Source organism: Natrix helvetica, assembly GCF_964273705.1.
Source record: "Natrix helvetica genome assembly, chromosome: 14".
NCBI lineage: Eukaryota > Metazoa > Chordata > Lepidosauria > Squamata > Natricidae > Natrix > Natrix helvetica.
Genome location: NC_138564.1, coordinates 1,887,541 through 1,915,195, shown reverse-complemented (window position 1 = coordinate 1,915,195; position 27,655 = coordinate 1,887,541). Strand labels below are relative to the sequence as shown.

At 42.6% G+C, this 27,655-nt stretch overlaps 1 protein-coding gene across 1 annotated transcript in view; it reads right to left on the bottom strand.

The window, feature by feature from the left end:
- SPPL3 (signal peptide peptidase like 3) overlaps positions 1 to 27,655 on the bottom strand; it is an 84,875-nt gene that overhangs the window by 23,377 nt on the left and 33,843 nt on the right. Inside the window, exons 2-3 of the mRNA XM_081966264.1 lie at positions 5,482 to 5,559; positions 538 to 626 (exon numbers count right to left, since the gene is read on the bottom strand). Coding sequence (XP_081822390.1) covers positions 538 to 626; positions 5,482 to 5,559 — 167 coding nt within the window. The remainder of the gene's footprint in view (positions 1 to 537; positions 627 to 5,481; positions 5,560 to 27,655) is intronic.

Sequence of the window (27,655 nt, the reverse complement as noted above, 5' to 3'; positions counted from 1 at the left end):
ATCAACTAACTTTTATTTGGACTTTGTCACTGTTGCCTTCCTTTTATTAATTTTCCCCTTTTCACAAATAAGCTCATTTTTGTATCTTGCACAGGCCAGCACTATTTAAAAAGAAACATTCAACTAAACTTGTCCTTGTTTTTATGATGTTGCAAGTTCTGTGTTTCTCATCACTTTGGGCAAATGATTCTAGAATACTTTCCTTTTCTATATACTTTTTGCAGGGATGGGCAAAACTGAAGGCTCCTTGAAGAAAGGCCTCAGCCCTCCAAACCCAACGGAAAAGATTGGCTGCAGTCAAAAAAACACCCTGGGGGTGGAGCCTAACCTTAATTCCTATTCGGGAAAGCCCTCCCCCTCCCCATTCAATTAACAGAAGGTTTTTAAACACCCCCGTTTTGCAGAGTCCCATTTCTTCCAGCAGGGCTACACTGAAAGCTGGATTGGCCGGCTGTGAGGAGTGGCCAGTGCTAGTCACAGTCTACCCCCCCAAAATAGCGCTGTTATGAAAGCTGGCCTTTGAAGGAAGCCTCTTACTGTTATTGGTGCTACCGCCATTGAAGGGTCCAGCCGAGTTGCTGCTGTCCTTTTCCTTGTCTTGGTTCTCAAAGTCCATGTTCAGGGACCTGCAGAAAATGAGCGCATGCAAAACATCTGCTTTACATCTGGAAGGGACAGAACTTTGGTGTCCTTAAATGGAATATCAGTGCAATCAAAACATGGGTTTTTTTAAAAAAAATTGTACCCACTTTTTCGTAGAATTTTCCAAGCATCTTACACAAATAGTAGATGTATTAACAAAAATCAGTTGTGCAGAAAAATACGAAATTATAGAATGTAAATGCTAGCTATCACAGAATCAAATTTAGCAGCATGATTCATTAAAACATCCTTATGCGCAAGAGTTAATTTTGTTTTCATTGAAGATCTGCATCTTTCCAAAGACATTTTTTAGCTTTGCGTATAGAAAGAGAAGCAAAACAATAAACTAAAAATAATATTATAACAATATCAATCATAATAGCTTGTAAGAGCAATATGAAGCCACTTTCCATTTTCAGATTTAGGGAGATTGTTTTGCAGCTGAGCAACGTGATAAAAAATAGGCTTCCTCTCAGGGCACACAAGCTCACCTCGGATGGTAAGACCACAACCTTTTAACAGATGATGGAATACAAGAAGATTTTCAACAGATCTAGTGCCCACCTATCTAGATCCATTAAGCAGTACCTGAAGAGACATCTGGTCTTAAATGTTTGGCCAAGTCAACGGCCTTATATGCACAGGGTTGAATTTTACTAATAAACTTGGAGTTTATAATTAAGTTTTCGTATCAAGCCAAAGTGGATATCCATTGGATGTGATTTTCTCTAATGGTTCGTGAAGAAAAAAGACATTGACCAAGTGGCTGCCTTACAAATGTCTCTGAAGTTGTTCACAGACTTGAATTTTCTTCTCCCGCCCCATGTTCCTTTTTCCCTGGTCAGTACCTGTTCCATTGCAACAGTTTCCAGCACTGTAGGAGATCTATTACGGCAGGGTTTCTCAACCTTGGCAACTTGAAGATGTCCGGACTTCAACTCCCAGAATTCCCCAGCCAGCATTCGCTGGCTGGGGAATTCTGGGAGTTGAAGTCCAGACATCTTCAAGTTGCCAAGGTTGAGAAACACTGTATTATGGGGAGTCCTTGACTTACAACCATTCACTTAGTGATGTACAGATGCTACAATGGCACCAAAAGTGACTTACAACTGGTTCGCTCACACACTTATGACCACCACAGCATCCAATGACAACATGATGAAAATTTGGGCACTTGGCAATGAGCGTGTATTCATGACTGTTGCAGCATTCTGGGGTCATGTGATCACCATTTGCCACCTTCCCAGCCAGCTTGTGACAAGCCAAGTCAACGAGGGAAGCCAGATTAGCTGACTGACTGCCAGGAAACTGCCAGCTAGGCTGGAAGAGGAGAGTCAAGCATGGGCTTAGCTTAGAGTCCTTACGCAGCTACAGAAGGCTTGCCCTCCCCCAAGATTAGCCACCCGAAGTTGCCTCAAACTGCAAGATGGGCAATATATAATGATCGATTGATTGATTGAATGAATGAATGAATAAATAAATGAATGAATGAATGAAGCTTTTTATCTGGTTGTTCCCAGGGGAAGGCAAGCATCCTGGGGAGATTCCTGTAACTTAGATGGAGAACAATAAAGTTGCTCACTTCAGCTATTTGCAAGTGGGTCGGGTTGTTGGCATCCGACACTGACTGCATGTTTCACTTAACAATTACAGCGAAACTGTTATAAAATCAGGTGTAACTCATTTAATGACTGCATTATTTAGTGACAGTAGTTTTGTTGTGGTTATAAGTTGAGGATTGCCTGTATTTCCCCCTTACATTTTTTTTTCATTTCTTTCAGTTGAATTCAGACATGGGTTCTGTCCATATTTTACTGGAAAAATCATCACCATCATCATCAGGAAATTTTAGACGCGGTTTAGAAAAGACCGGGAAGGCAGTTGATTTTCCCCTGGTCCTTTTGGTGATACTAGTAAGTGTTCTCAGAATCATATTTGGGTTCTTGTTGGGTTTTTGATTACCATGTTGTAGGACCCATGTTGAACAGTTTTTGGAAGTAATGTGCCTGAATGCTGTCTCCATCTTCCATAACTGCCCTTTTTACCCGGCTATTCCTTTTGACCTGGAGGTAGGGAGAGTGCCCTTCGTCTCAATAGGAAGCCTGATCTTCCCTGGGTCTCCTAAGAAGGGATGCCTGATCCTCACCAGTTCAGCAGAGAAAAAGGAGGAAGCAAATCTGGAGCTCTCTGCTTACCTCATCCATCCCTTACTCGTCTGAGGTAAGAAGTGGGGAGATGCAGCCCCCCCCCCCCCCGAACTTCCCAGGGTGGTAAAAAGCTGCTTTCTACTAATCTGCATGTTTTGGGGTTTCTTTTATTCCTCTTTGTCTAAAAGTTTTTCCTTCTTTTTCCTCTTTTTCTTTTAAACACACGACCTAAAATGAGAATGTGTTCTTCCTTTTCTGCAGAAGAGCAAATTAATCCAAAGTTTTGACTTGAGGCACAAATGACCAAGTTCAAATGATGACGCTTTTGGACACATTGTGTGAGGACTTAAACCTCTGGAGTAGCCTACGATGCTTGGAAAGATGGAAGGAAGATAGTGAAGAGGACAACCAGAGGGCCTCAGCTAGAGCAGCCACATCTACATTATAGGAAGGCCTATCAGGTTGTAGACAGAATCTCTGAATGTGGTTGCTAAGAACTGACTCAAGGGCCCATAAGCAATCAACCAATCAATCAAGTCAGAAGAGTTGGAGTTAACTCTTACTCCTATTTAAAATCTTGTATTCAAACAACCAGTGTATATTGGTGCAAATGGTAACTCAGAGTATGCTTACGCTAATAAAGACATTAGGCAGGGTAGTGTTCCAGCCCCAATGCTTTTAAGCCTCTATGACAACAACATCCCAGGATTCCTGGTCTATGCTCTAGACACTCATATGTCAAAGATGCATGATAAATTTATTAATATTCTCTCATATGCTGACAGTACAGTTCTGAGGGCACGTTCCCAAGTAGCCCTGAGAAGAATGCTGCAGAAGCTAAAAAAACTACTGTGTTCTCAATTCTTTAAACATCACTAAAACAAAATCTAAAGCGGTGGTACTCAGCAAAACTAAAAGTGTGACACATACCTGGCTGCTGGGTGGGAAACCTCTTGGACAACGGGATTCTTTCATCTATTTGGGAATAGTCTTTACCCAATTCAGAAAAGGCACCCTTGGGAGAACTAACTTAGATGACTAAGAATCTCCATAGGTAATTTTTGGTACCTATGTCACTGAGCTTTTTTTTTAAACAATTTGCCCATGACTCCGTGTTGGGTAAATGACTGCAAAAAATATATAAATCCTGTCATTCCTCATCGTAAGTATGACTCAGCTCAACTCCTGGGTAAATCAACATACTAAAGTTATTTTACAGCATGGGTTTTCCATCCAGTGCCATCTCAACTGCCTCCCACACAAAGACAATTTTTAAACAGAGTCCTAGTTATCATTTTCTAAGCAGACATAGAATTATTGGCAAAAAAATGATCTTTCAATTGGTTGGCTAAAAGCGAAACCACTTTCCAAACCAAAAAAACACCAGTCAATAAGTTTGACCCAAAGCTAAGAAAACCCTTTTTTAGGGCAAGATTTCAGTTGTTGGGTTTTCCGGAGCCTTTCCATTACTTGGGATATCATGAGAAGATGTGTATCTGTGTTGCCATCATAGATATTGTTCGTGTTTTATTTGATTATCAACTGTCTGCCTTTTAGGCTTAGATACTTAAAATTCCTACTTGAAAGAACAGCCCACTGGGACCTGAATTGTACACAGCCCCATTTCCTCCTGGGCTCTAATGAGTACATTGTGAGCTGAACTGCTAAGTTTATAGACATTGCTTTAATGAACAGATCAGAGTATATTCTGTTTTTTAGGATTTAATATTTTATTTGTACACTGCCTGGAGTCCTCTGTAAGGGAGATGGACAGCTTCTAAATTTGATGAATAAAATAAAAATAAAACAGATAGGGGTGTCATGTAAAAGTGATGAGTTGCTTTGTAGAGGGAGATGAGCAGCATTTAAATTATATTAAATTAAACTACTATACTTGAATGTTGATATATTGTAATTAGCACATATTTTATTATTGTATTTGCTTTTACCTATTTTATTTTGGAAGCCTCACTTGTATTTAATTTTAATTTTTAAAAGCAGGTCATAAAACTAATCTATAAGGTAAGATAATAAATTATCTACCTACCTACCCACCTACCTATCCTCCCTCTTCAGTACAAGAAGAATAGCAATTTTAAAACATTTCAATTCTTCCCCAAAGTATCTAATCTCTGTGAATTTAACAAAAACAACCCTGAAGAAGAGCAACAACTGCACAATACTGTGTTATTTTTAGATTTCCCAGGCTTCTGTAACAGCTCTGGGGTCTTTTCTTTTTTTTAGAAATTCAAGGAATGTGTCACTCTTTCCCTGAATTATCTGGCATGTTTCAGATAAAAAGAACCAGATTGTAATTTTTATTGCAGATTGGATTAAAATGAGCTTTAAGAATAAATTGACAAATGCTTCTATTTTCACCTTTAAATAAGTCACAATAAAAGTAATTGCCTCTTCACAACCTTTAAAAAAATCTTCTACGGAAGCTTCCAGGAACAAATAAAATGTTAAATGACCTGCTCTTCAGTTCTGGCCTGCTTTGCTATTCTACATTTCAGGGAAATAGCATCAATATACATTCCTACTTGAAAGAACGGCCCACTGAGACCCGAATTGTAGACCCCCTGTTTCCTCCTGGGCTCTAATGTATACATGGTGAGCAGAACAGCTACGTTTATAGGCATGTTGGGGAGGAAGAGAAGGAGTGGCAATATACAAAAGCCAATGACCTTACCTGAAGCTGCCGTAAACAATGAGAAGAATGGAAATGAGGAACGTGGATACTTGACTAGAGTCCACAAGGGAGTAAGCCCTGAAAGGCAAGAGAGACACAGCATATTACAATCATGAAACCTTCCAACTTAAAATTTGATCATTCCTAAATTGGGCAAAAGGTTTATTGAAAACTTAGAATAAGCCTCAAAGCACCTGTCGCAATATCTAACTTGCCTATTTGCTCAGCTACTCAACATTCGCCCATTTACCGGACACCGTGACTCCAAATGCGGGCATCCCAGGAGAACTATAAGCACATTACTGCTGGAACAGGTGGGCTGCAAGGGTGACCACGTTCCAGGAAATGGGTTGCAAAGGCTTCACCTTGAGAAGACGGAGGAGTGGAGGGGAGAGGGGCGTTGTCTCAAACACCTTAAAGGCTGCCATGGAGAAGAAAGCCAAGATCTATTCCAGCGATGGCGAACCTTTTTTGGCTCGCGTGCCACAAGTGGGGGGAGAGCAGGGGGGTCGTGTGCGGGCGTGTTGCACCCACAATGCAACACGCGACCCCCCCAGTGTGCATGCACGCACAACCCCCCCCCCCCCCCATTTTTACAATTCTAAGTGTGGCCAGGCGATCTGCAGAATGGCCACTGGACTCGCCTGGAAGCGCTGCGTGCAAAACAGCCGATCGCGTGTCCCTCCGAGTGCCCAGAATAAAAGAGCGCTGCAGGGAAACAGCCATGGAGCCGTAGCTCGTGAGCTGGCCGATCTGATTGCAAGGCAGGCTTCCTGAGTGAACTCGTGGCCGCAGGCAATCAGACAGCTGAGGAGAGGCAGTCAGAGATCAGTTTCGAATTTCCCTCCAATTTGTAAAATAAAGGATTATTTAAGAAAACAATTTAAAGGAACGACAAAAGTTTTTGGAAAAATTCACCAATTAAAGATATAATTAAATAATTCGGAGGAGAGATCAATTCTCACAGCCAGTCCAGGGTGGACTGAGTCTGAAACTGGGGAGGAGCCACAAGGGCCCGATAACATCGTAAGTGTAGACTCAGTCCGATCAGTTAATGGACGGAGCATAGCCAGTCTGGCTGCTGTCTCTACGATAACAGGAAAACAACTGATCCGCATTTATTGTCTGTTGAAGCAGAGCCTGGACACTGCAGATGCTGCCATTTGAAATCCTACACCAAATACAAAACTGAACACAATGCCCTAAATGGCCTTTTTCCAGCTGTACCACTTCATGATTCAGAATACAAACTGGGTCACAATACGGAGGACTTATGCAATCGGCGTCAGGTTGGACTTCGCAGCCCAAGACCCATTTCTGCAGCATCTTCGGTCATAAAATGGAACAATGCTGAAAAATATCATCCTTCCTCGTGCCAGGTAATAGTTTTATTTGGCTCATCAATTTAATAGCCCCAGGGTGATTCACAACAAATCATTAAACACAACAATCACTAAGACAACGTATTCACAGCAGAACAACAAGAATTGCAAGAACCACACCTTCAGCAGCTTCTTGGCCTATGGCCGCGATGGTGAACCTATGGGATGCGTGGCAGAGGTGGCACGCAGCACCTTCTCTGTGGGCATGTGAGTCGTCTCCCCAACCTTACATGCGTGCATGCCTCCCGCTGGCCAGCTGGTCTTCAGGTCTCTGCTGCGCATGTGCAGGGAGGGAGGGCGCATGTGCACATGCTCTGTGTTCTAATTGTTTAAGTACAGGTAGTCCTTGGGTAAGGACAGTAGATAGAACCGGAATTTCCAATGCTACACAATACAGTCATAAAGTGAGACGTCACATGACCAAGCTACCATGTTTTCCCGAAAATACAACATAACCCAAAAACAAGCCCTATCCTGCTTTTCACACCTGTGCTAAATATAAGCCCTAGTTAAGCCCTGCCCACCATCTGGTTGTACAAGGTGGGGGTGAGACAAGGGTGGGGATGGGGGGATGGAGCTGCCCTATGCACCCTGCACCCGCTTACCTTAGGACCGCTGCAGCCAGGCCTCCCAGCTCCGACACCTGTTGTGCTGCGGCCTGACTTCTTCTGCAGCCGCTTTCAACCAGATGCCACATGGAGTGGTACTACCGCTCGCGGCATGACGCTGGGTGGTGCATTGGCAGTGCCGCACATGGCTCATGGCACCAATGGCACTGCTCCCTGCAGGACATTGCGTGGCAATTTAAGCAGATGCTGCTGCTCACGCATAGAAGGACACGATGCGCCACACAGCCTCCTGCCGCAAGTGGCAGCACTGGCAAGCAGCCTCAAGCAGCCACAGAAGTCAGGCAGTAGCATGACAGGTGTCAGGGGGGGGGCTGGCTATGACGGTCCTAAGATAAGCAGGTTAAGACATCCCCTGAAAATAAGACCTGGTGCCTATTTTGAGGCCCAAAAGACCGGGCCTTTTTTGGGGGAAAACATGGTACTCCCCATTGATGTTGTTAAGAAAGGACTCAGGTCTCTTAAGCAACCTCATGAGTTCCTGCTTACAACAAGCCAAATTATTGGGAAAGCCAGCAGAAGGTGAGGGTCCAGGAAGGCCGGCAGGCAGGTAAGTGGCAGCTAGGGTGCAGCACAATGCAGCTCTGCCAGAAGTGGCTGGTGTTGGGAAAGGAGAGTACACAACCCACCCTGCACTCCATCGCCCTGCCATCCCCAAATAGCCTACGCCTTCTTCCTCCCAGTGCTGATGAGGTGTGGTGCGTGGCCTTTCCAAAGCCTCATAAGAACGACAAAGGCCTCACACAATTTCAAGGCTGCCATGGAAGTCTCGGGAAGAAGGGGGGGAGGGGAAACCTCATTCCCAAAGCACCTAAAGGCAAGAGAAGCAGCAATGGATGGAACCTGAACAAAAAGAGAAGCAACTTAGAACTAAGGAGAAATTTCCTGACAGTTGGAACAATTAATCAGTGAAACAGAAGTTGCTTCCAGAAGTGGGTGCTCCAATACTGGAGGCTTTCAAGAGGACACTGGACAGTCATTTGTCTAAAATGGTACAGGATCTTCTGCTTGAGCAAGACTAGAAGACCTCCAGGGTCCCTTCCAACTCTGAAGCTTCACACGGGCCAGTGGCTGCTTCCTATGGAGCTAGGCTGGCACGCCTTCTCAGTAATGGGAGGGAAGTTGAGGCACCCCTCTAGTCATAAATGTGGGTGGACTGCCAAGCACCTGAATTTTGATCATGTGACTGTGGGGGCATTGTGGGGGCGTTGAAACAGCTGTAACTTCAAGGAACGGGTGTAAGTACCATTCACTCAGTGCTGCTGTTAACTCTGAACAGTCGCTGAATGATGGTTAAATGAGGACTGCCTGTATACTGTGCTCTGGAATTGTATCATGAAGACCATGACCTTTGTAGATGTCATGTGCTAAACCAGGGGTATCAAACTCAATTTCATTGAGGGCCACATCAGCATTATGGTTGTCCTCAAAGGGTCAGTTGCAAGTAAGACAATGAGGTGGGCGTGGCCAGGTAGCGTGGCTGGCTTTCGAGCTCCCGGAGCACCAGTACCCCACAGCCCTGCTTCCCTCTTCCTCGGGCCTGCTGCTGTCGGCGCCACTGCGGGGCAAGATGAGGCTGGGCAGGATGAGGCAGAGCGGGGCCAATGAGCTGCAGCTTCTGCCAGATACCACCAGCACCCCTGCGCACGCTCTCTGCCTCCTGTGTGCGCGCCCTAGGGGAGCGCCTGGCTGAGCTGGGCCAGGGCAGCAGGGGGCAGCTTCTTGCTGTTTCCAGGGCAGCCCTGCTGGCCAGACCTAGCCACATTGCAGCCTTGAGTTGGACACCCCCATGCTGAACAAATAATAAATGAAGACCATAAGTAGAATTTAGCATTTCACACTTCTCTCCCTCAGAGAGAATGAAAATGATGCAGCACGCCATCATTGTTAACACAGCACACACAAAACTTTGCCGCACACCAAAGAACCTATCACGAAGAAGGCAAAAAGCAGCAGCATGGGGCCTCCAGGCACCAAAGGGAATCTGGGGGTATTGTGGAATCTACTGGCGATGGGAGAGTGGCTCTAGTCACAGAGGCCATGAAGAGATTGCATGCATTTTCCAAAATACTTTTGGGCATAGTAAAACAGGGGGGGGAGGGAGGTGGAATGGTAAGAACTTCTGGGGGAAACACGGGAGCACACATCTGTATGGATGTAAGTAACAGACGGAGGAATTCAGGGAGTTCTCGACTTAGGATCATTGATTCAGCAACCGCAAGAAGTTACAATAGGGCCGAGTGAAGGGACTTCTGACACAGGCTCGAAATTAGGGCTGTTACACCACCACTGTTGTCACATGATCCAAATCAGGCCCGGACAGATGTAAGAACCACAGCTTTCTAGAGATTAGAGATGACTCAGGTGGCAATTTGTGTGTTTAGACATTTTCTCTTTCACTCTAACCTTTGTCAATGCTTGCTGACTAATACAGTGAATATTCGTAAAAACAGTATTAAAACATAATTGTTATAAGCTAAAATAATAATATGGGAAATGCATCTTTTAACCTCTCTCTACATGGGAGATCCCAGGTTTTAGCTTCAGCAGTATTCTGGGAATTGAAGTCCACAAGTCTTAAAGTTCCCAGGTTTGGACACCCCTGCACAAGACCAACTACTAGACAAAACAAAACCGACGACGCTGCTGTGCAGATGAGGTAGAAGAAGAGTTTGTATGCTAGTTTAATCAGATTTTTCCCAAGATCACAACAGCCAGTTGGGTGGGAACTTAATTCCCATCAAGCTCAGCCACCGTTGCCACTAGGAATAAAGTTGCACTTAAATGTACACCCCCTTGGGGAAGGTTGTTTGGCATTCTAGAGCATATTTGAATACTTAGTTAGGCCTGAGAAAATGGATGGATTCCATGCCAAGAATAAAAGCAGACCCATGAGAGTTTCACATCAAAAGAACATAATTCTTTTAAAGTATCTGTTCAGTAAAGGAGGAAATGTGTGCATTATGGGAGAAGTTTAAAATGGCATATAAAGTTCATTTCCTTCTTTAAGATCTCAGAACAGAAATGGATGTTACTCTAGATTGTCACCCAAATTGCATGCAGCCCTTCAGCTCAACTCCCCATGCAGGGTGTGAACCCCACAGGTGATGAGGCGGCTACATACACCTGATGAATGGGCACCTCTCTCTCAAGAGATGCAACAGCATGGCTTCAAAGGGAGGTCAGAGATCATGGAGAGGACAGGCAGTCTGTGATGGTGGTGGTGATGATGTTCCTTGAGGCCGTGCTCCTCTAAATCCCAGCGAATTAATACATTTTTTCCTCTGATCCAGAAGGTTTTTTTTGTTACTTTATGTTTTTTGGCAAGAGGGGCAAAATGAATTAGGATGAAATGTGCTTGTATATTTTTACACAGAGAGAGAGAGAGGGAGACACGGACGGATGGACAGAGACAGACAGACAAGCAAGCTGGAAAAGATGAGTTGGCAGCCACAAAGAAAATGATTATATTGAGAGATAGCTAAACAGTAATATATTCAGGTAATAAATCTGTGGGAAATTAATTTGAAGAACAATTCATTTTAAGATAAATTAACTTCCAAATGATTTGGGGAAATTAATGACTTGTTTTCTGTGAAATGACTGCTTGGTTGGAGGAGATAACCAGTTTCAAAGCAGTGAAGAAATCCTGGAATGGAGTCACACCTGCCTTATGGTCAGACTTGCAAACTTTTGTTGCAGAGTTTGACTTTTATGAGGTTAGCATTTTTTATTGCAGCTTAGTCCTGTCTTTCGTTCGGTTTCCCTTGTGTGAAAAGGTTTATTTGCCTCAATTAATGTTTATGACTGCTGCAGGTGTTCACACCACCAATTCTTACAATACACAGTAAAAATTCAGTGTTTTGAATTCTAGAACAATATAAAACCATTTGTTAAATGTTAAGTAAATCTGTACTTTGTTTCAAAATAAATTTGTTTAACCCAAAGGAGGATATGTAAAGAATATTGCCATTGTTTTCATATTTTCTTCCTTATCTCAGAAGTGAAAGTACTCATTAAAGCACTGCATGTCCTAACCACAAAACACCCATGTCATAATTTGCTGTCTGTGTTGATCTGTCAATCCAGTTTCAGTTGGAAGTGCTCAAGCTGAATTCTAGCGATCCTTCCTCCTAAAGCAGACTGCATCCTTCTGCATTGTGAAAAGTGTAACTCAAGTCCGAAGTCCGAACTTTATTTTTGTACTTTAGGTCCTGCCCTAATGGATCAAACAGTTAAAAGGGATGGCAGGACTTCAGACTTGCACGATTCTGTTAATGGACCCTTAAAATTAGCTCATCTGGTCTTGTTTCCTGCTGTTTTACCTGAGAGGGCCTGAGAGAAAAGGTGACATAACTCATTTTTATCTGTCTGCACCAGGAGACATTAAGAAAAAGCCAAATTGCTGGAAACAGGCAGCTTACTGTAAGCAAAGCAATTGCCCTGATCCTGAGCTGCATATCAATTCAAAGCTGGCTACGTCGGTGTCCCTCAACTGAGTCAATTCTACAATGTGGGGACTTTGTAACGTGGGGGTTGAAGTCCACACTTGACTTGAAGTCGCTAAGGTTGAGCATGAAGAAGTCAAGACAACAAAGATGACAAAGCAGTTGAGCAGGAAACAGAGAAGGCTGCAATCCAAACAAGCCTCAGAAAACCAGACTAAGGCATTCACATACCGTGCTAAATCAGAAGCGTTTAAGCCAGGGGTGTCCAAACTTGGGAACTTTAAGACTTGTGGACTTCTATTCCCAGAATTCCCCAGCCAGCCATGTTGTTGAACTACATTCAACAACCAACCCCAATTCCATATTTACTCAGAACATTTTCACACCCGAGTTTCAGCAGGTGCAAAATAAAGGAACAGTGCAAGCAGCCATGAGTGAGCCTTGCAAAGGGGCTAAGGTGGGAACAGACCCCAAAGGGGCAACCGTGGCATCAGAGGCAGAGAAGCAAGGAGAGCCAAGGGGAGAGTCCATATATGCACAATGGGATCAGTGCATTTCTAGTGAGGTTTTTGAAGTGTCAGGAGAACCCGGCTGGTGGAACCACAACAGGAGGGCAAAGATGAGGCATGAGGAGTGCACCAATGTGGGCAGATGAGAGAGACAACAACAGTAGAGTTGAGAAGGAGCACATTAGCCTATGGAGGCTGAGAAGGAGACATAAACCGGGTTAATTGGTCCATAATCAGAAAATGCACCATTTCTTGGAAAAGGCCAGTGGAAGAGCCCAAGACTTGGACAAAGAGCCAGGAGCAAGGAAACCTGAAGTACAAAGCCAGACCCCAAAGCTGCTTCCAGCCATGGGAGGCAGTCCTCTGCCCGCTGAATGCACCCAGCTGCAGCTTTCCTCACTCAGCAGCTGCCAATAATTAAATGATTGGCTTGTTTGCAAGGCCAGCAACTGGTTGCTTACTCACAAGGTGCTCAATTTGACAGGATACAGCACTTTTGCTCCAGGGGACTTCCCCACCGCTTGGCACTATGTTAGCCAAAAAGGGAAGGGTGCTGGCTAATGAGGAGCCTGAAGAGGCACGGTGGTTGGCAGAGGAAGGCTCTGTCGTGGTTCAACCTACAGGCACAATGCCCAGCAGGACATCTGCGCCGGTCTGGCAGCCTGACACTGACCCCACTTTAGCATATATATATATTTCAAATACACAAACCATAAACTTTAATTTTCATCTTCATAAAGCTTTAAATAACTTGCTGAAGATCAAATGCCCGGTCTGCACTCCCTCAGCCTGGCACTGCCCTTCCCAATAGTTTTCTGATTTTTACCTTTCCTGACTTTTCAATGAGAATTTTGCCAAAACCTTCAACGGGCAGACTTAACTGTTTAATCCGCTGAAGCTTTTGCATTCACCCCTCTATCCTTTTGTATAGAGAAATAACACAACGATTCTTCCAAATATTATTTTCACACAGACACACATTGAACAAGCTGCACAGCCATTCCATGAGCAAATCACTTTTCTCCAGATACACTATCTTCACCTGCAATCGGAAGTATTTCAATCTGTATTTATATAGCATTTATGACCCCCTTATCATTTTTTCTTGGGCGATCACAGGTAGAGGTGTTTGTTTCAATTCTGTTCTTTCATATACCAGTATCCTTTCCAAAGAAATCATCCCTAATAATTTCAGTGGTTTTATTTTTGATTCTACTCACTCTGCTGAAAGCATCTTGTTTAGGTGTCTTTACCCAATTTCCAGAACATTTTTTTATCTCCATCATTTGCTGTCTTTGACTACACTTTGCAATTATTTTTCCTCTTCTCTTTTGTTCTCTATATTCTCTACAACTATTTTTTCCTTACCTTCACATGTCCTGCACCATTCTCTAACATTATTTTTTAATCATCCATTGCCTCTTTCTCTTCGTCATTCCATTAACTTTTTTTTTTTACATACTCCCATCATAGTTCTGTGGCACTCTGTAAGATGATTCTTTTTACGCTTTTCTAAGCAGTTTTTAAATCCTTTTTCCTTATTGATTCCCATTAATTCTGTTGGGAGATTATGTGGTAATAATTTTGATATTGAATTCATTATTTTCCTTCCTGAATTCTGTCTGCATTCATTTTTGTTTCTTTCACTTCGTTCTTCTTTTTCCAATTTCGTTCATTATGGATATTACAAAAGAATAGTCTCGGTCTCGCGTTCAGATACATTCCTTTTTTATCACAATTCACTCATCACTATCATAAGCAACCAAAAAACCATTCTGTAAATTTATATTAATTCTTCAATTGCCTGCACAGATGGCCACTCTTATGCTTGTCCTCAAATAATGAATTTTAGAGGGGTAGAGAAGATAAGTTACATGCAGCATTCCCTGCTAGTGTAAGGTCAGTGCAATACTCCGTATAGTCCATTTGGGCCAGTATAGCACTGGTGCAACTAAAGCAGAATTTCACCCAAGGATACTCCTGTTGTTCTATGCAGTCTACCTTCAATGTCATAATATACTTGCTACTTGTAATATCACTGCCCATATTCTGACAACTCAGAGATACATAAAGTATCCTGATGGTAGTTAATGCCAACAATTATCAGTACTGGGTAATAATATTCTCCAAATCACCCGAAGGCCAGACAAGGAATAATGGATAGAAACTGACCAAGGAGATATTCAACCTGGAAATAAGGATAAATTTTCTGACAAGGAGAGCAATCAACCAATGGAACAGAAGTTGCCTTCGGAAGTTGTGGAAGTTTCATCCCTGAAGGCTTTCAAGAAGAGACTGGATTGCCATTTGTCAGAAATGGTGTAGGGTCTCCTGCTTGGGTGGGGGGTTAGATGACCTACAAGATCCCTTCCAAATCTGTTATTCACAGAGAAAAGGATAGTAAATTGGATTTCTGCACTGAAAGAAGGTTGGGTTCAGTGACTTCAGTGGCCCCCGTCAACACTTTTGTGTAGCAGATAAAAAAATTTATAAGTCACCTTCAATTAAAAGCGGTTTAGTTATGTGCAATTGTCATAATGTTATTGTATAATTTTCTTCAAAATTGGCTCATATCCATGAAATGCACTGCCAAAATTCAGAAGGAACCAAAACCAGGAGTCTGCTAAGAAAATTCTGTTGAAGAGATATGGAGTCAAATTTAATTAAATTTCTTGAGAAGAATCTCATTAACGTGTTTGTACTAGTTTTAACTTGGGAAAATGTCAGATCTTTGGTTGCATAAACACAAAAGTATTTACTCAGTTTGTGCCCATAGTCAACAAAATATTTATGCAAGCTTTCTCATTCACTTACACAAATGAAATAAAACTGTTAAACTTGGGAAACAGAATAATACTTCTTTAGAGAACAGTGAAGGCTTGGAGCAATACAGAGAAAGCTCCGTTCATCATGCCAAAGAGGTAAGCTACCGATTGGGAGAATACTTTCAAAAGGGCTGCTCCTATCATTCTGATTTCTGGAAAAATGCATAATGAGAAACAAAGGACCTATATGCCCTAAATAAGGTTTCCCTGTTTTATACTGCTTAAGTAGGATGAACGCAATCTGGTTGTATGACAAATGGGGAGCTGGGCTGCAGTAATCCAGATTTAAAAGGGAAAGGGGGATTCAGTGTGTATATGAAGAAGGAGGTTGCATCTACTGCAACTCCTCAGACATGCTATGCTGCCCATCGTCCCGGACTTCATCGGATTTCAAGAAAAGGCACATCTGACTTAAGGCAATGCAACATGTGTGACATGGGCCCTCACATACACCCCAAGTCAGTTTTTTTCTTTTTGAATACTGTTTGCAAAAGGCTCCCAATTCACAGGCAATAATTGTTCTCACTTATGCTTTCCAAAGAGGGATCACAGTCATGATGGGGGAAAGAAGCACACACAGCTCCTAATATTGGGGTTTTTTTTGGGGGGGGGGGGATGTTGAAATTATGTATCCAAATAGCACATATGACGTAAATTGAAAAAGAAAGTACGTACTTAAATATTACAAGGAAATTGGCACAGGTAATCCTCCACTTACAGTACTTCCTTTAGTGACCGCTCAAAGTTACACCACTGAGAAAAAGTGACTTATGGCCATTTTTCACACTTACGACCACTGCAGCATGGTCACATGATCAAAATTCAGACACTTGGAAGCTGACTCATATTTATGACGCTTGCAGTGTCTCAAGGTCATGTGATCACCCTTTGCAACCTTCTAACAAGCAAAGTCAATGGGAAAACCAGATTCACTTAGGACAGGGGTGTCCAGACTTGGCAACTTTAAGACTTGTGGACTTCAACTCCCAGAATTCCCCAGCCAGAGCAAGCAGCTGGGGAAGTCCACAAGTCTTAAAGTTGCCAAGTTTGGACACCCCTGACTTAGGAACTATACTACTAACTTAACAACTGCAATGATTCACTTAACAACTAAGGCAAGAAAGGTCGCAAAATGGAGCAAAACTCACTTAACAAACGTCTCGCTTACCAACAGAAATTTTGGGCTCAATTCAGGTCGTAAGTCAAGGACTACCATTGTTAAAAATTAAAATGGAATTAGCATTCTTAGTTATTACCTATTGGGGAAACGATGTAAATATAGAAAGAATGAACAGTATAAGTGAACTCTTTGTTCAGTTTCTTTAGGCTCCTTTGGAAAGGCAAGCTTTCTAAACAAGAAACAAAATAAATTACACAAAATGGAGTTTTAAAATGAAAAGAGCAACTCAAATTCACATTGCAAGGGAATACATATGTGCAGGTGCAGAGTGAGTAAATATTCTGAATGAGAATTCACCATTATTATTAATTATAATTTAGGCATGTCGGGCACCTTCCTGTCAACAGGTCATGTGTCGTCCCCATTCTCCCCCCCCCCCCCCCGCATGGTAACCAGACTCTTCATCCTCACTTTAAGATCCTCCTATTTTCTGACAGCAACGTGCGGATCATGTTCCACCTACTTCCCAAGCTCAGCTCCGCTCTGCTTCTCCTGAAATAGGTCCAATGGACATGCAAGGGGAGTCTTCTACTGAACTTTCTTTTCATCACATGCCAGCTGAGAGAAACCACTGGGGTTTTTTTAAGCTTGGCATTTTCCCCACAAGTGCAAGATCCTTTTTCTTTTTCAGGTGAACTGAGTATTGATCCATTGGTTGTGATAGGAATTGATCAACCAACTTGTCGCTTCAGAGTGACAATCAGGCTAAGAGAAAGGGACTCGCTCAAAACCACCCGCTTAGCTTTTGCGCCTAAGGCGGAACTAGAACTTCCAGTCTCCTGTCCCAAACATGATTTTTCAAGAGGCAACTGGACTTTCTGGATTTTCTTTGAAGATGTTTCACTTCTCATCCAAGAAGCTTCTTCAGCGTTTCCAACTTCCAGCCTCCTGGTTTCTAGCCTGGAGCCTTCATCACTAGATCACACTAGCTCTCTTAAGCAAATCTACTGATTGCCTGGGCAGATGGCAAGCATGGGAAACACACCGAAAATACAAAAGCAAGGAGAGGCAAGCACAAAGGAAAATAATTTCACACAAGCAGTCAATAGACAAATACTATAGGACAAAAGAACCCCTCTGCCAAGTACACCACAGGTGCAGCTCTAAACAAAGCTTGCCTAACAAGTTAACTGCAAGACCCTGGCAGAAGAAAGTGAGAACTGATTCCATGACTCCCTGTTTCTGGATGTAAAGAGTTCCTTAACTCCGGGTGTGGCTGTATTGTTTCTTGGCAACATCAACGAAGTGGCCACCACTGGCTTCTTCAGAGAGTTTTTTCCACTTCCCAGTCCATTCTGTAGACCTGACATTTGCTGGTGATCCATTCAAGTGCTCTTCAACTTGGATCTTGATCAACTTTCTGGAGATCACGCAAGATCAGACGAGCCTCTGCTAGCCCCGTCGAGCAGTGCGCATCTAGGAAATGTGGTCTTATTTGCTAGATTTTTTTCAAATTGCCACGGTCACTGTGTCCTGCAGCTTAGTTCTGCATTATACAGTGATCTCAAACAGGCCAACCACTGGGAATATGGTAATTAAGCCATTTGCCACTTCAAGACAGTGATGGGCACAAAATGTGCTTCTCCATTTTACCTGTGAAAGATGCAGGGAGAAGAAGCCTGTTCAGAAAGCAACAATTCAAGCAAGGCATGCAGGAAGAACAAACGCTTATAGATTGTTATAGTTTCCAAGCAACAATTCCAGATCACTCAGAAGTGCTTCAGAAATGGAACCACGAGGGGACCGTCAGTCTTCCTGTTCACCTCCTATTTTATTGCCCTACAAGACATCCCAAGGGAAGGAACAGATGGCCAGAAGCTGCACAGGCGGCCAGTTTCTTGAATTTTAGCTGCTAGGCTGGAGAAGAAGGTTGAGGGAGACCCCAGTGCAGGATTCAGGTTCAGAATCACACAATTTCATTTCTCAAAATAAAGAAGAAAAACCTACGAACCTAATCGGCAGCCTTCCAGCTCTACAGAAGAGTCGCGAGGCAGGTACGGTTGTGTTGTAACTTCAAACTCATGCAATAACAGCTTACTACCCTTTGTCCTAATTATTACAAAGCCTTAGAAAACTTCCTCCAGGATCTGATGTCTTTATTTTTTTACATTTAGATTGTTAAACGTACAATGAGAAAAAGCTGTGCAAAGCATCTGAAAGAGGGCACTTCCAAAGACGGCTTTTCCAAATGAAGACCCTCCTTTCAAAACGTTGAAAGCAGCCCAGTTGTGTGTACATGTCTGGGAAAGTTTTCTGGCAGGATCACCAGGAAGGGACTGTGCAGCTAGAAATTCAAATCCAGATAGCTATAAAATAACACCTGTTATTTCTGGCCCCCGTTCTTCCGGTTCTTGATCACTTCGGGAAATTGCTTATTAGCTGATTTTTGGATATTAAGAACCTTAAGAAGGACAGGTTCCATCACACCAGATGTCAGACCAATCCCAGAGATGACACACTGACATCCAATCGAGTCCAGTTCTTTCTTTGCTTATACCTAATAGACAGACTCTCACCAGACTATAGCTATCACATTCTAATCTAATAGATATACCCTGGGAGATTTAGATGTGGCTACCCTTCTTCCTTCCCTGTCCAGTCAGGGGGGCACAATCCCTCACTTTGGGTCTCTGGAATGTCTTGCCCCCTCCCTAGGAAACCAGGGTGGGATTGCTGAGATTCTTCCCCCTCCCCAAACTTCTTCTCCAGCTGCACATTCCATCACTGAGGGATTTTCCATCAATCCTCAGCAAAAGAGGTTTTATGTAACTTTAAAAACTTAAAACAATATTCCAAAATAAACAGAAAATTGATGATTAGAACATTGATTTTGGAGCAAAGGGCAGATGACTTAGAAATAAGATTTTGAAATTAAGTATAAGAATCCTTCCTGCGGGTTGTTTAAAATTTCATTAAAACATATGAAGATTTTGAACTTAAGTGTAAGAAATCTTCCTGTGGGAAAATTTTGTGGATTAGAGAAAAACATGATAAGAGGAAACTTTGAAGGCTGGACACTAGAGGCAAGCAGAAAGAACTAAAGATTATAATCAGAGAAAGACCTACTAGTACAGAATAAAGAAAAGTATTTTAACTTTGGAAAAATTCAGGGACATTTGGGAGCACACAGTAATAAACTTCTCTTAAGGAACACAAAATAATACAAAAAATCTCTTAAGATTTTATAACACCATAAAAGTGGGTTTAAAGGAGTAGATAAAAGAGGATACAACTGACAATTAATCTGTTTGGGATTTGGATTAAAAATAACATGTTACAAGAGTGATATGGAGAAATATTTATTTTCACTGGATTTATAAATAAAACCAACTGAGTTTTTAGTGATTAAAGATTGCAGAAGAAGCCCATCCTGGCTTCCCACCATTTCTCCATTTATCCTGCACTTTTGTGCTCCCAGTGCTCGGCTGCATATTTGGTTCTGGGTCCCTGCCACTCAGCCTCTTTGTTTGTAGTTTAAACCTCTCCTGATGAGAACGATAAGATGCTGCCAAATGCTTTCTTTCCGGTTTTTACAAGATATATCTCACCTCTTCCAAGGAAACAAACCACTGTCATAGACTTTAAGTCCTTCTCAATGACCTTATTTACATAGCCATTTGCTGACTTCTAGGCTTGTTTTCTTCTAAAAAGGCATGATGGGGAGATGGGGGGGGGGAACCATCCTATCTGTGCATTAACGTTCCTACACCTTGTAGTCTCTCGAGATTCTGTTAAGATCTCTTCTGGACCTATCATTTATCCCGAATGGATAAAGAGGAAAGGATAATAGTACATTTGAATAATCTTGCTAATACCTCCATCCACATCCTAAATATGCTATGTAACAACTGTTGGAAGAAATATCCATCTGGTTCAGTTCCAAGCTGGGAGAAAGGCACTAGAGACAAAATGGAGGCTGAATGCTGATTGGAAAGATGGTTTCATGATGAACAGAACCACCAAGCCCATGGTTCTCTGCAGCTGACCACATGGATGGCCAGTGGGTGGCTTTTATACCTTCTCTGGGCTTTGTATTTGTATCTCCTGTGCAAGAACATGAATTCCATTGGCTGTTGTCAGACTCCCATGGGGCCGAGTAGGGGTCATGTTTGTCTGAAGTTTGGAGGGTGATGCAATGTCCTTAGGAGATTGGGCAACGTAGTGAGCTCTGTGTCTTAGTAGGTTAATCCTATGGTGTCCTGAAGGGTCCGGTCTTAATCCCTTCACCCTGGGGCTGAAGGTCTTTTGCTTGTAGATAGGCTGGCCCAGTCTTTCTTAATGGGCACCAAGTATCTGCTGAGTCTTACTTTCTGTCTTTTTAAGAGCACGATTCCTTATTTCTTATTTAGGGAAATAATAATATTCTGCCTTTTTAATATTTCCTAAAATATTTCATTCTTCTAGGAGAGGGGTGGGTGCTAACTTTCTACACAGATAATATACCTTCACCAATATTACATGAAGCCTGCATAACATGGAATCATCTAATGCAGGGGTGTCAAACTCGATTTCATTGAGGGCTGCACCAGGGGTGTGTTTGACCTCTGGGGGCTGGGGGTGGGGGTGGCCAGCTCAATATAACTCGTGTTAAGGGCACCTGTGGCAGCCCAAGCGCTCTGCCAACAAAAACAGGCTCCCAAGCTCCGTTTTCAGCTGCCACGGCCTCCTGCAAACCTCTGCCAGTGAAAACCATTTTCGCTGGCTGAAGCACAATGGGCTGTACCTTCGCTGTTTCCAGAGTGCCCCCCGGGGCAGATCTAAGTACCCCATGAACCAAATCCGCCCCCACGCCTTGAGTTTGACACCCCTGATCTAATGAATCTCTGAATTTTATATATATCCATCCCGCTAATTTTCTCAACAGATGGAGGAAAGGTTATGGACATAAGAAGCTTTGACTTCATGCAAACCATTAGGCCACAGTCTCCAATGTTGGCAACTTTTAAGACTTGTGAAATTCAACCCCCAGAATCCCCCAACTAGCCCCATGCTCACTAGAGAATTCTGGGAGTTCAGGTCCACGAGTCTTAAAGTTGACAAGTTTAAAGAACCTTTATTTTAGACTGCTACAAACAGAAAGCAAGGCCATTCAAAGTTCTATTGGCACATTGTAAAACTTTGAGCCATAACCAAGATAAGGGTAGGATATGTGGATAGCAAGAACAAGGCTTGGAGAGTTGAAAAAAAAACACTGTTTGCCTTATAAACAGTATTATTACTGCAAGGATTCTAGTTTGAAGAATCAGGAGGAAGATACACAAAATAATATAAAATGTTGTGAGAGAATTCCATGAAAACTGATCCAGAAATAAAAGCTGAAGGTGCAATTACAGAGAAACAAACGGGGGGAACTTGAAATGGGAGAACCGGTTATTGGAAGAAAACTCCGGTCTGGTTCCAAGCCGGGAGAAAGGTGTTGGAAATAAAATGGAGGCTGACTGACTGCAAGGAAAGGAGGTTTATTTGGTTTCCAGAAACTTCCGTGATAGCAGCAAGATTTCTGGGTTGGCTGACCAAATGGCCGAGTGAGTGGATGGATCTGTATAGGGTTCTGATTGGGGTTTGTGCAATGCAGTGAGTCTTGTGCCTTTTGCTTTTCTAATGGCGGTGGGGGGTTAATCCTGTTCTGTCCTAAAGGTCATGTCCTGCCCTCAGAATTTGGGTGGGGAATGCAGATTTTAATCCGATCAGCTCCAAACTTCTGTCCATGCTTTTTGTTTATGAACAGACTGGCCCAGTCTTCCTGAATGGACATCAAATCTCATTCCAAAAGACCAGTCCCTTCTGCTTGAGGCTGTTTTCCTATGGCAGGAAGACTGGGGCTGCTTTCTGCCTTTAAGAACGTGTTCCTCCATTTCTCCTTTGGGAAGATATTCTATCCTGCCTTTTTTAATATTAAAAATAAAGAATATTTTAAACCGGGGGAGGGAGGCCTTCCTGCCCAGTGAAAAAGGAGTTGAGCTGTTTCCAGCAAACTCTTCTGCAACCAAAGTTTTTAAGTTTCCTTGGATTTCTGAGACACTCTGAGAAATAAAAGAGGGCTAAGACTACTGGCATAATCGAGAAAGAAGTGTGACTAAGCACATCTCTGAGCCTGTGCCATGGCAATCAGGGTGGCCAAGCAGAATGAGATCTCTGCCCTCACTGCATCTGTGGAATGCTGGCCGGCTGCATTACTATTTAGAGTCTGCTAATCCCTAGTAAGAAAAGATAGACTGGAAAAACCTATTAGGCTAAATTGCCATAATCTGCTCAGGCTCTTTCTGAATAAAACTGTTCACATTCTGGCTTGGAGGAAAACCAAATGGAGATGATGTGATACCCTGTGGAAGGTGCTGAAGTCTGGGTATCTTGAGGAAATGGACCAGGCTCTGGGGTTTCAGTTCTTCCATCACTTGTGAATGGGATTCCTGTTTCACTTGGCTACTGAAAGCAGCTAGGGAAGGGATTGAGAACCGGACTGGAGCTGTAACAAATGCTTCTCTGAGAAAAGGTAAGGTCCCAGCAATTCTGCCCACTTTGCAGGAACCAGGGCAGCCTACTGTCACTTCCCCACTATTCTCTTCTTAGAGAAGATCATTTAAAAAAAGCAGGGTCCCTGTAATTATAGAGAACAGGTGGAAGAAATTGATCCATGGCAATCTGGCCTCAGCTGCATTCGGAGGGATGCACTGCACTGGTTTGGTCCTATCAGCAGCTCCATCATCTTCTGGTTAGGTGTGAGGCATCATTTGTACGCTAATGAATCCTAGTTGTGCATTTCACCCGACTTCAATGAGAGCCACAACAGAACTCATGGTCCGATGCCTGGAGGTTGTCGGGATTTAGACAGGGAAAAATCCAAGCAAGATGGTGGATTAATTCAGGACTGGGAAGCTTGTCCTCTTTTCTTCCAGAATATTCCATTAGGGAATAATGGATTTAAGGCAGGCTCCAACTGAATGCCAGAAAGGTGATGGCTTCATTTCACAAGAGGTGTTCAAACCAAACTGGGGTGACCTCTTTTGGGGGATAGTTTAATTTGAATTCTTGAACTGAGCCAGAAGTTTGATCTCAACACTTTAAATGGGGTCCTTCAATTCCACTGTAGGATTCCACGATTAAGCATAAGAATGTGAGATTTGTGTGCAACTGCTGTACTATGTTTTACAAGCACAATCTATAAATATTTCATTAGGTGAGTTTTTATTAACTTTTCCAATTCCAAAATTCCTAACTCACTGGTGTAATTAGCTCTCCCCTCAGGTGCAGCAGAGGGACGGGCCAAGAACTCAGTTGCCCTAAGAACTGGTATCTCTTTTGTCTTTTTCCTGTTCCTCCCATCTTGTGTATTTTCGGATTATAAACCTATAGACAAGAAGTGCCTTTTTGCATTGTTCGGTAAACATCACTTGATTTATTTCTTACACTACTGAGGTGTCATACTAAACAGATAAATTAAAACAATGAAAGAACAGAAACAGAAAAACACAGTTTAAAACCATGAGCTGGCAATTTGAAACAATTTTTAAAACCACGAACAGATTAAAATCCTGCTAAAAGCTTTCTTTCTACTAGAAAAAAATGAAGGTGTAAAAAAGACGCTCAATCTACTTCTTTAAATAAGGAGAAATCTCAGAAAAGCTATTACTTTAGAAATGTGTATATTCCCATCAATTAACTCTAAGGTGGTTTATATCTAAGCAACAAACAGCACATAACAAAGCACAGATACAATATTCCACTTACATATTGAAAACGATTGAAGAAAAAAACATTATCTGAAAGATAACGAAGTAAAAGCTCAAGATTTTAGTGAAATAATTTCAAAGATGGTGTATAGTAGCAAAAACATTCCTTTTTGGTCCCATTAGTTTCACCTCAAGAGCAGGAACACCAGAACCAAAAGCATCTACTAAGTGACTTTAACACATCAAAAAAGTTTATTTGGCCATTTAAATTAGCACCCAGAACTGGGCAGGAACATGGACAGACCGCAAGTCATTGAAGAAAACATAAAATGGTTGTTCTAATGGACAATAATTTCTGTTTAATTCCAGCATCAATTTTTATTAAGTATAGTTTTAAGATTGTCAAAAAGCAACATCATGCAGTAGATATAAAAAGTCTACACACCTCTGTTAAAATGACAGGTTTTTGAGGTATAAAACAAAATGCAAAGATAAATCACTTCAGCAATCTTTCTACCTATAATATAAGATAGAAGTTGTACAATTCCACTGAAAAACATAACATCAAATGTTAGAAGATACAAAGCTGCATAAAAAGTCAAGCGATCAAGCAGCAATCCCCTGGAGCAACTTCTGAAAACATCTTCGCACTTCCAGGATTAATACAACCCTCATCATTTCCCAACTCAACCCAGGATATTTCAAGTACAAGCAGCAAAACACAGATGGATTGATCTGGTTCCAGATCACAGAGCTCTTCATGCAATCACCCAAGTGCCTCTTTTAAAGTATAATCACTTCCTACAAGCATTGCAGCCTTAATTAATATCTGGGGCAGCTTAGTCAATAATAAAACAGTATGTTGGAGACATCCTGAAAGGCAAACTTTTGAGCTGCCAGAAACGAGGGCCATCAAGCACCAGGCCTCATTTGCGTTTTCAGTGCCTAATAAACAGCATCTGACAGGCTTGAGAAGTCAAACTGAGAGTCGATGCTGGAGGGATGAAGATGGAAACCTAAATCTTAAAATGAGCTGAAGATAACAATCATCACAAAATAAATGCAAGAAGCAAGGGGCTTGGGGAGGGGGGAGTTTATGTCTAAAATAAGAATCAAGGAAGCTGCTGATCTGTTGGCAGAAAAAGTGAGGAAGTGATAATAGAGAATAGGCAAGACATAGTACTTTCCTTGCATTTCTCACTAGGCTCAAGGCTGACTCAGCCTTCCCTCCTTTCAAGGCTGGTAAAATGAGGATCCAGATTGTTGGGGGCAAGAGGCTGACTCTGTAAATTGCTTGGAAAGGCTGGAAAACACTGTAAAGCAGGGGTGTCCAAACTTGAGAACTTTAAGACTTGTGGACTTCAACTCCCAGAATTCCCCAGCCAGCATAGCTGGCTGGGGAATTCTGGGAGTTGAAGTCCACAAGTCTTAAAGTTCCCAAGTTTGGACACCCCTGCTGTAAAGGGATCTATTGCTATTTCTCTTCTCTCAGAAAAGGAAAGCTCTTTTAAACTTCCTTGTATAAAGAAAGGGAATCCAACGATTCAAGCAGCAAGCTGAATTTTTGCCCTTAGCAAGCTGGTATCCTGGGCCAGACAAATTATACATCCCAGGATGTTGAAAAAGATACCAGAAATGATGGAAGAATCATCCCTGAAAACTCTTGGAGAATTGGTGAAGTGCCAGAAGACAGGAGAAGAGCAAACACATTTCCACTACTCAAAAAGAGCCAGTGGCTGCCTGAGGGCCACAGACCTGTAGCAGCTGCACCAGATGGAATACTAGAACGCACATCAGCAATACATCTGGATGGAGCCAGGAACCAGCACCTATTTTTCAAGACAAAGAACAAAAACCATGCAAGCCTAAATCTATATCTTTCCACAATAAACATGGAAGGGATTGGTACAGATGCAACGTTTGATCAAAGTCTCCTCCTATGGAGAATCACAGTCCCATGGATTTGCAACTGGTTAATACCAATGCACTCAAAGCATGTTTAGAAATGCTTCTTCCGCATACTGCAAGGCAGTTCTGAGTGTCCTCCAGGGTTCCGTCGCTGCCTACTAAAACCTATGTACAAGTAACACGCAATGCCAATGGATGTGTTGCTTATCAATGGCCAAATAGGGGAATTGGATTATATCCCACACGCTTGAACATAATACAAAATGTAACTGTAACAACTTTGCATGTGATAGGGAAGTTCAAATGCATCAGTTTAACACTGGAGAAATGTGGCATGGCTGCATTCTGTGTGAGGAGTAGCCAGGAACACATCACCAGCTGAACATCAGCAACGAGGGTGAAGCAACCCTGGAAAGCCCAAGGCTATCTTGAGCTTCATGAACAGCAAGCCAAGCACGAGAGGAAACTCCGCACTGGTTAGATCAGAGTCCAGTGTGACCCTTCAAAGGAAAAGGGAGAAAGAGTTAAGGAGAGCAAGCAGGAGGATAAAGGGGTTGGGGGAAAACCCTGTAAGAAAAGCCTAAAGCATATTCAGCTGCACATGACACAAAAAGGCGGAAACCCATCTTAGCAGTCCGCAGTACGGCTATCTAACAGACAGGAAGCAGCAGGTGAAGCTAGGCAGAATCACATCAGATACCTACATGATTAGTATTTGAAAAAGGGGTTTGGTTTCGTTGGCTTCTATCAGAAGGGATGTTGATATTCTGGGAGGGTAGCAGAGTCAGAATTAATACAACCATGGAGGCGGAGGCCTTCTTGGAAAAAAACAATGCTCTCCTAGATAAAGCTGTTGACACTATATAGGACACGCAGGACACGGGAGGTGCCGGAGCATTGCTGGTGGGGGGGGGGGGGGAAGAGGCAGCATCGAGAAAACTTAGATCACAAAAGTGAGCTAGAAAAACACTGCAATTGCTGATACAGGGAATTCTTTTTCTGTTGGATATAAAATAGATTGAAAATATTCGAAGATATAAGGTAAAATATGCTGTCAAAAAAAATTGTTAAGTAGTATTTTACTTAATGTATTAATGTATTAATAAGTGAAAATTATGAGAGTGGGTGTGTGTGTGCCATTCTCTGCACAATGTAGCTGCCATAATTTGTACCCTTTTCCACTACCCTTTTTCCTAAAATTTTTGTAAAACCAATAAAAAAATTTGTTCAAAAAAAAAAAGATACCTATATGATTAGCACACACACGCGCACACACACTGTGGGATCAGTTTCCCCTGGGTGCATTTGGCCAACTCAACATCACTCACTCCCACCCAGTCACGACATCCCCCCAGCCAGGCCTACACAAGTTTTGTGGCTCACGGTGTTTTCTTTTCTGTGGGAAACATGTCTGTCTGTCTGTCTGTCTGTCTGTCTGTCTGTCTGTCTGTCTGTCTGTCTGTCTGTCTCTCTCTCTCTCTCTCTCTCGTGTGTGTGTGTGTGTGTGTGTTCCCTCTTAAACCATTTCCAAAAACAGATACAGACAGGAGATTGAACAACTAGCCCTGTGGTGCGGCTGGAACAATCTTGAACTGAACACACTTAAAACTGTAGAAATGATAGATT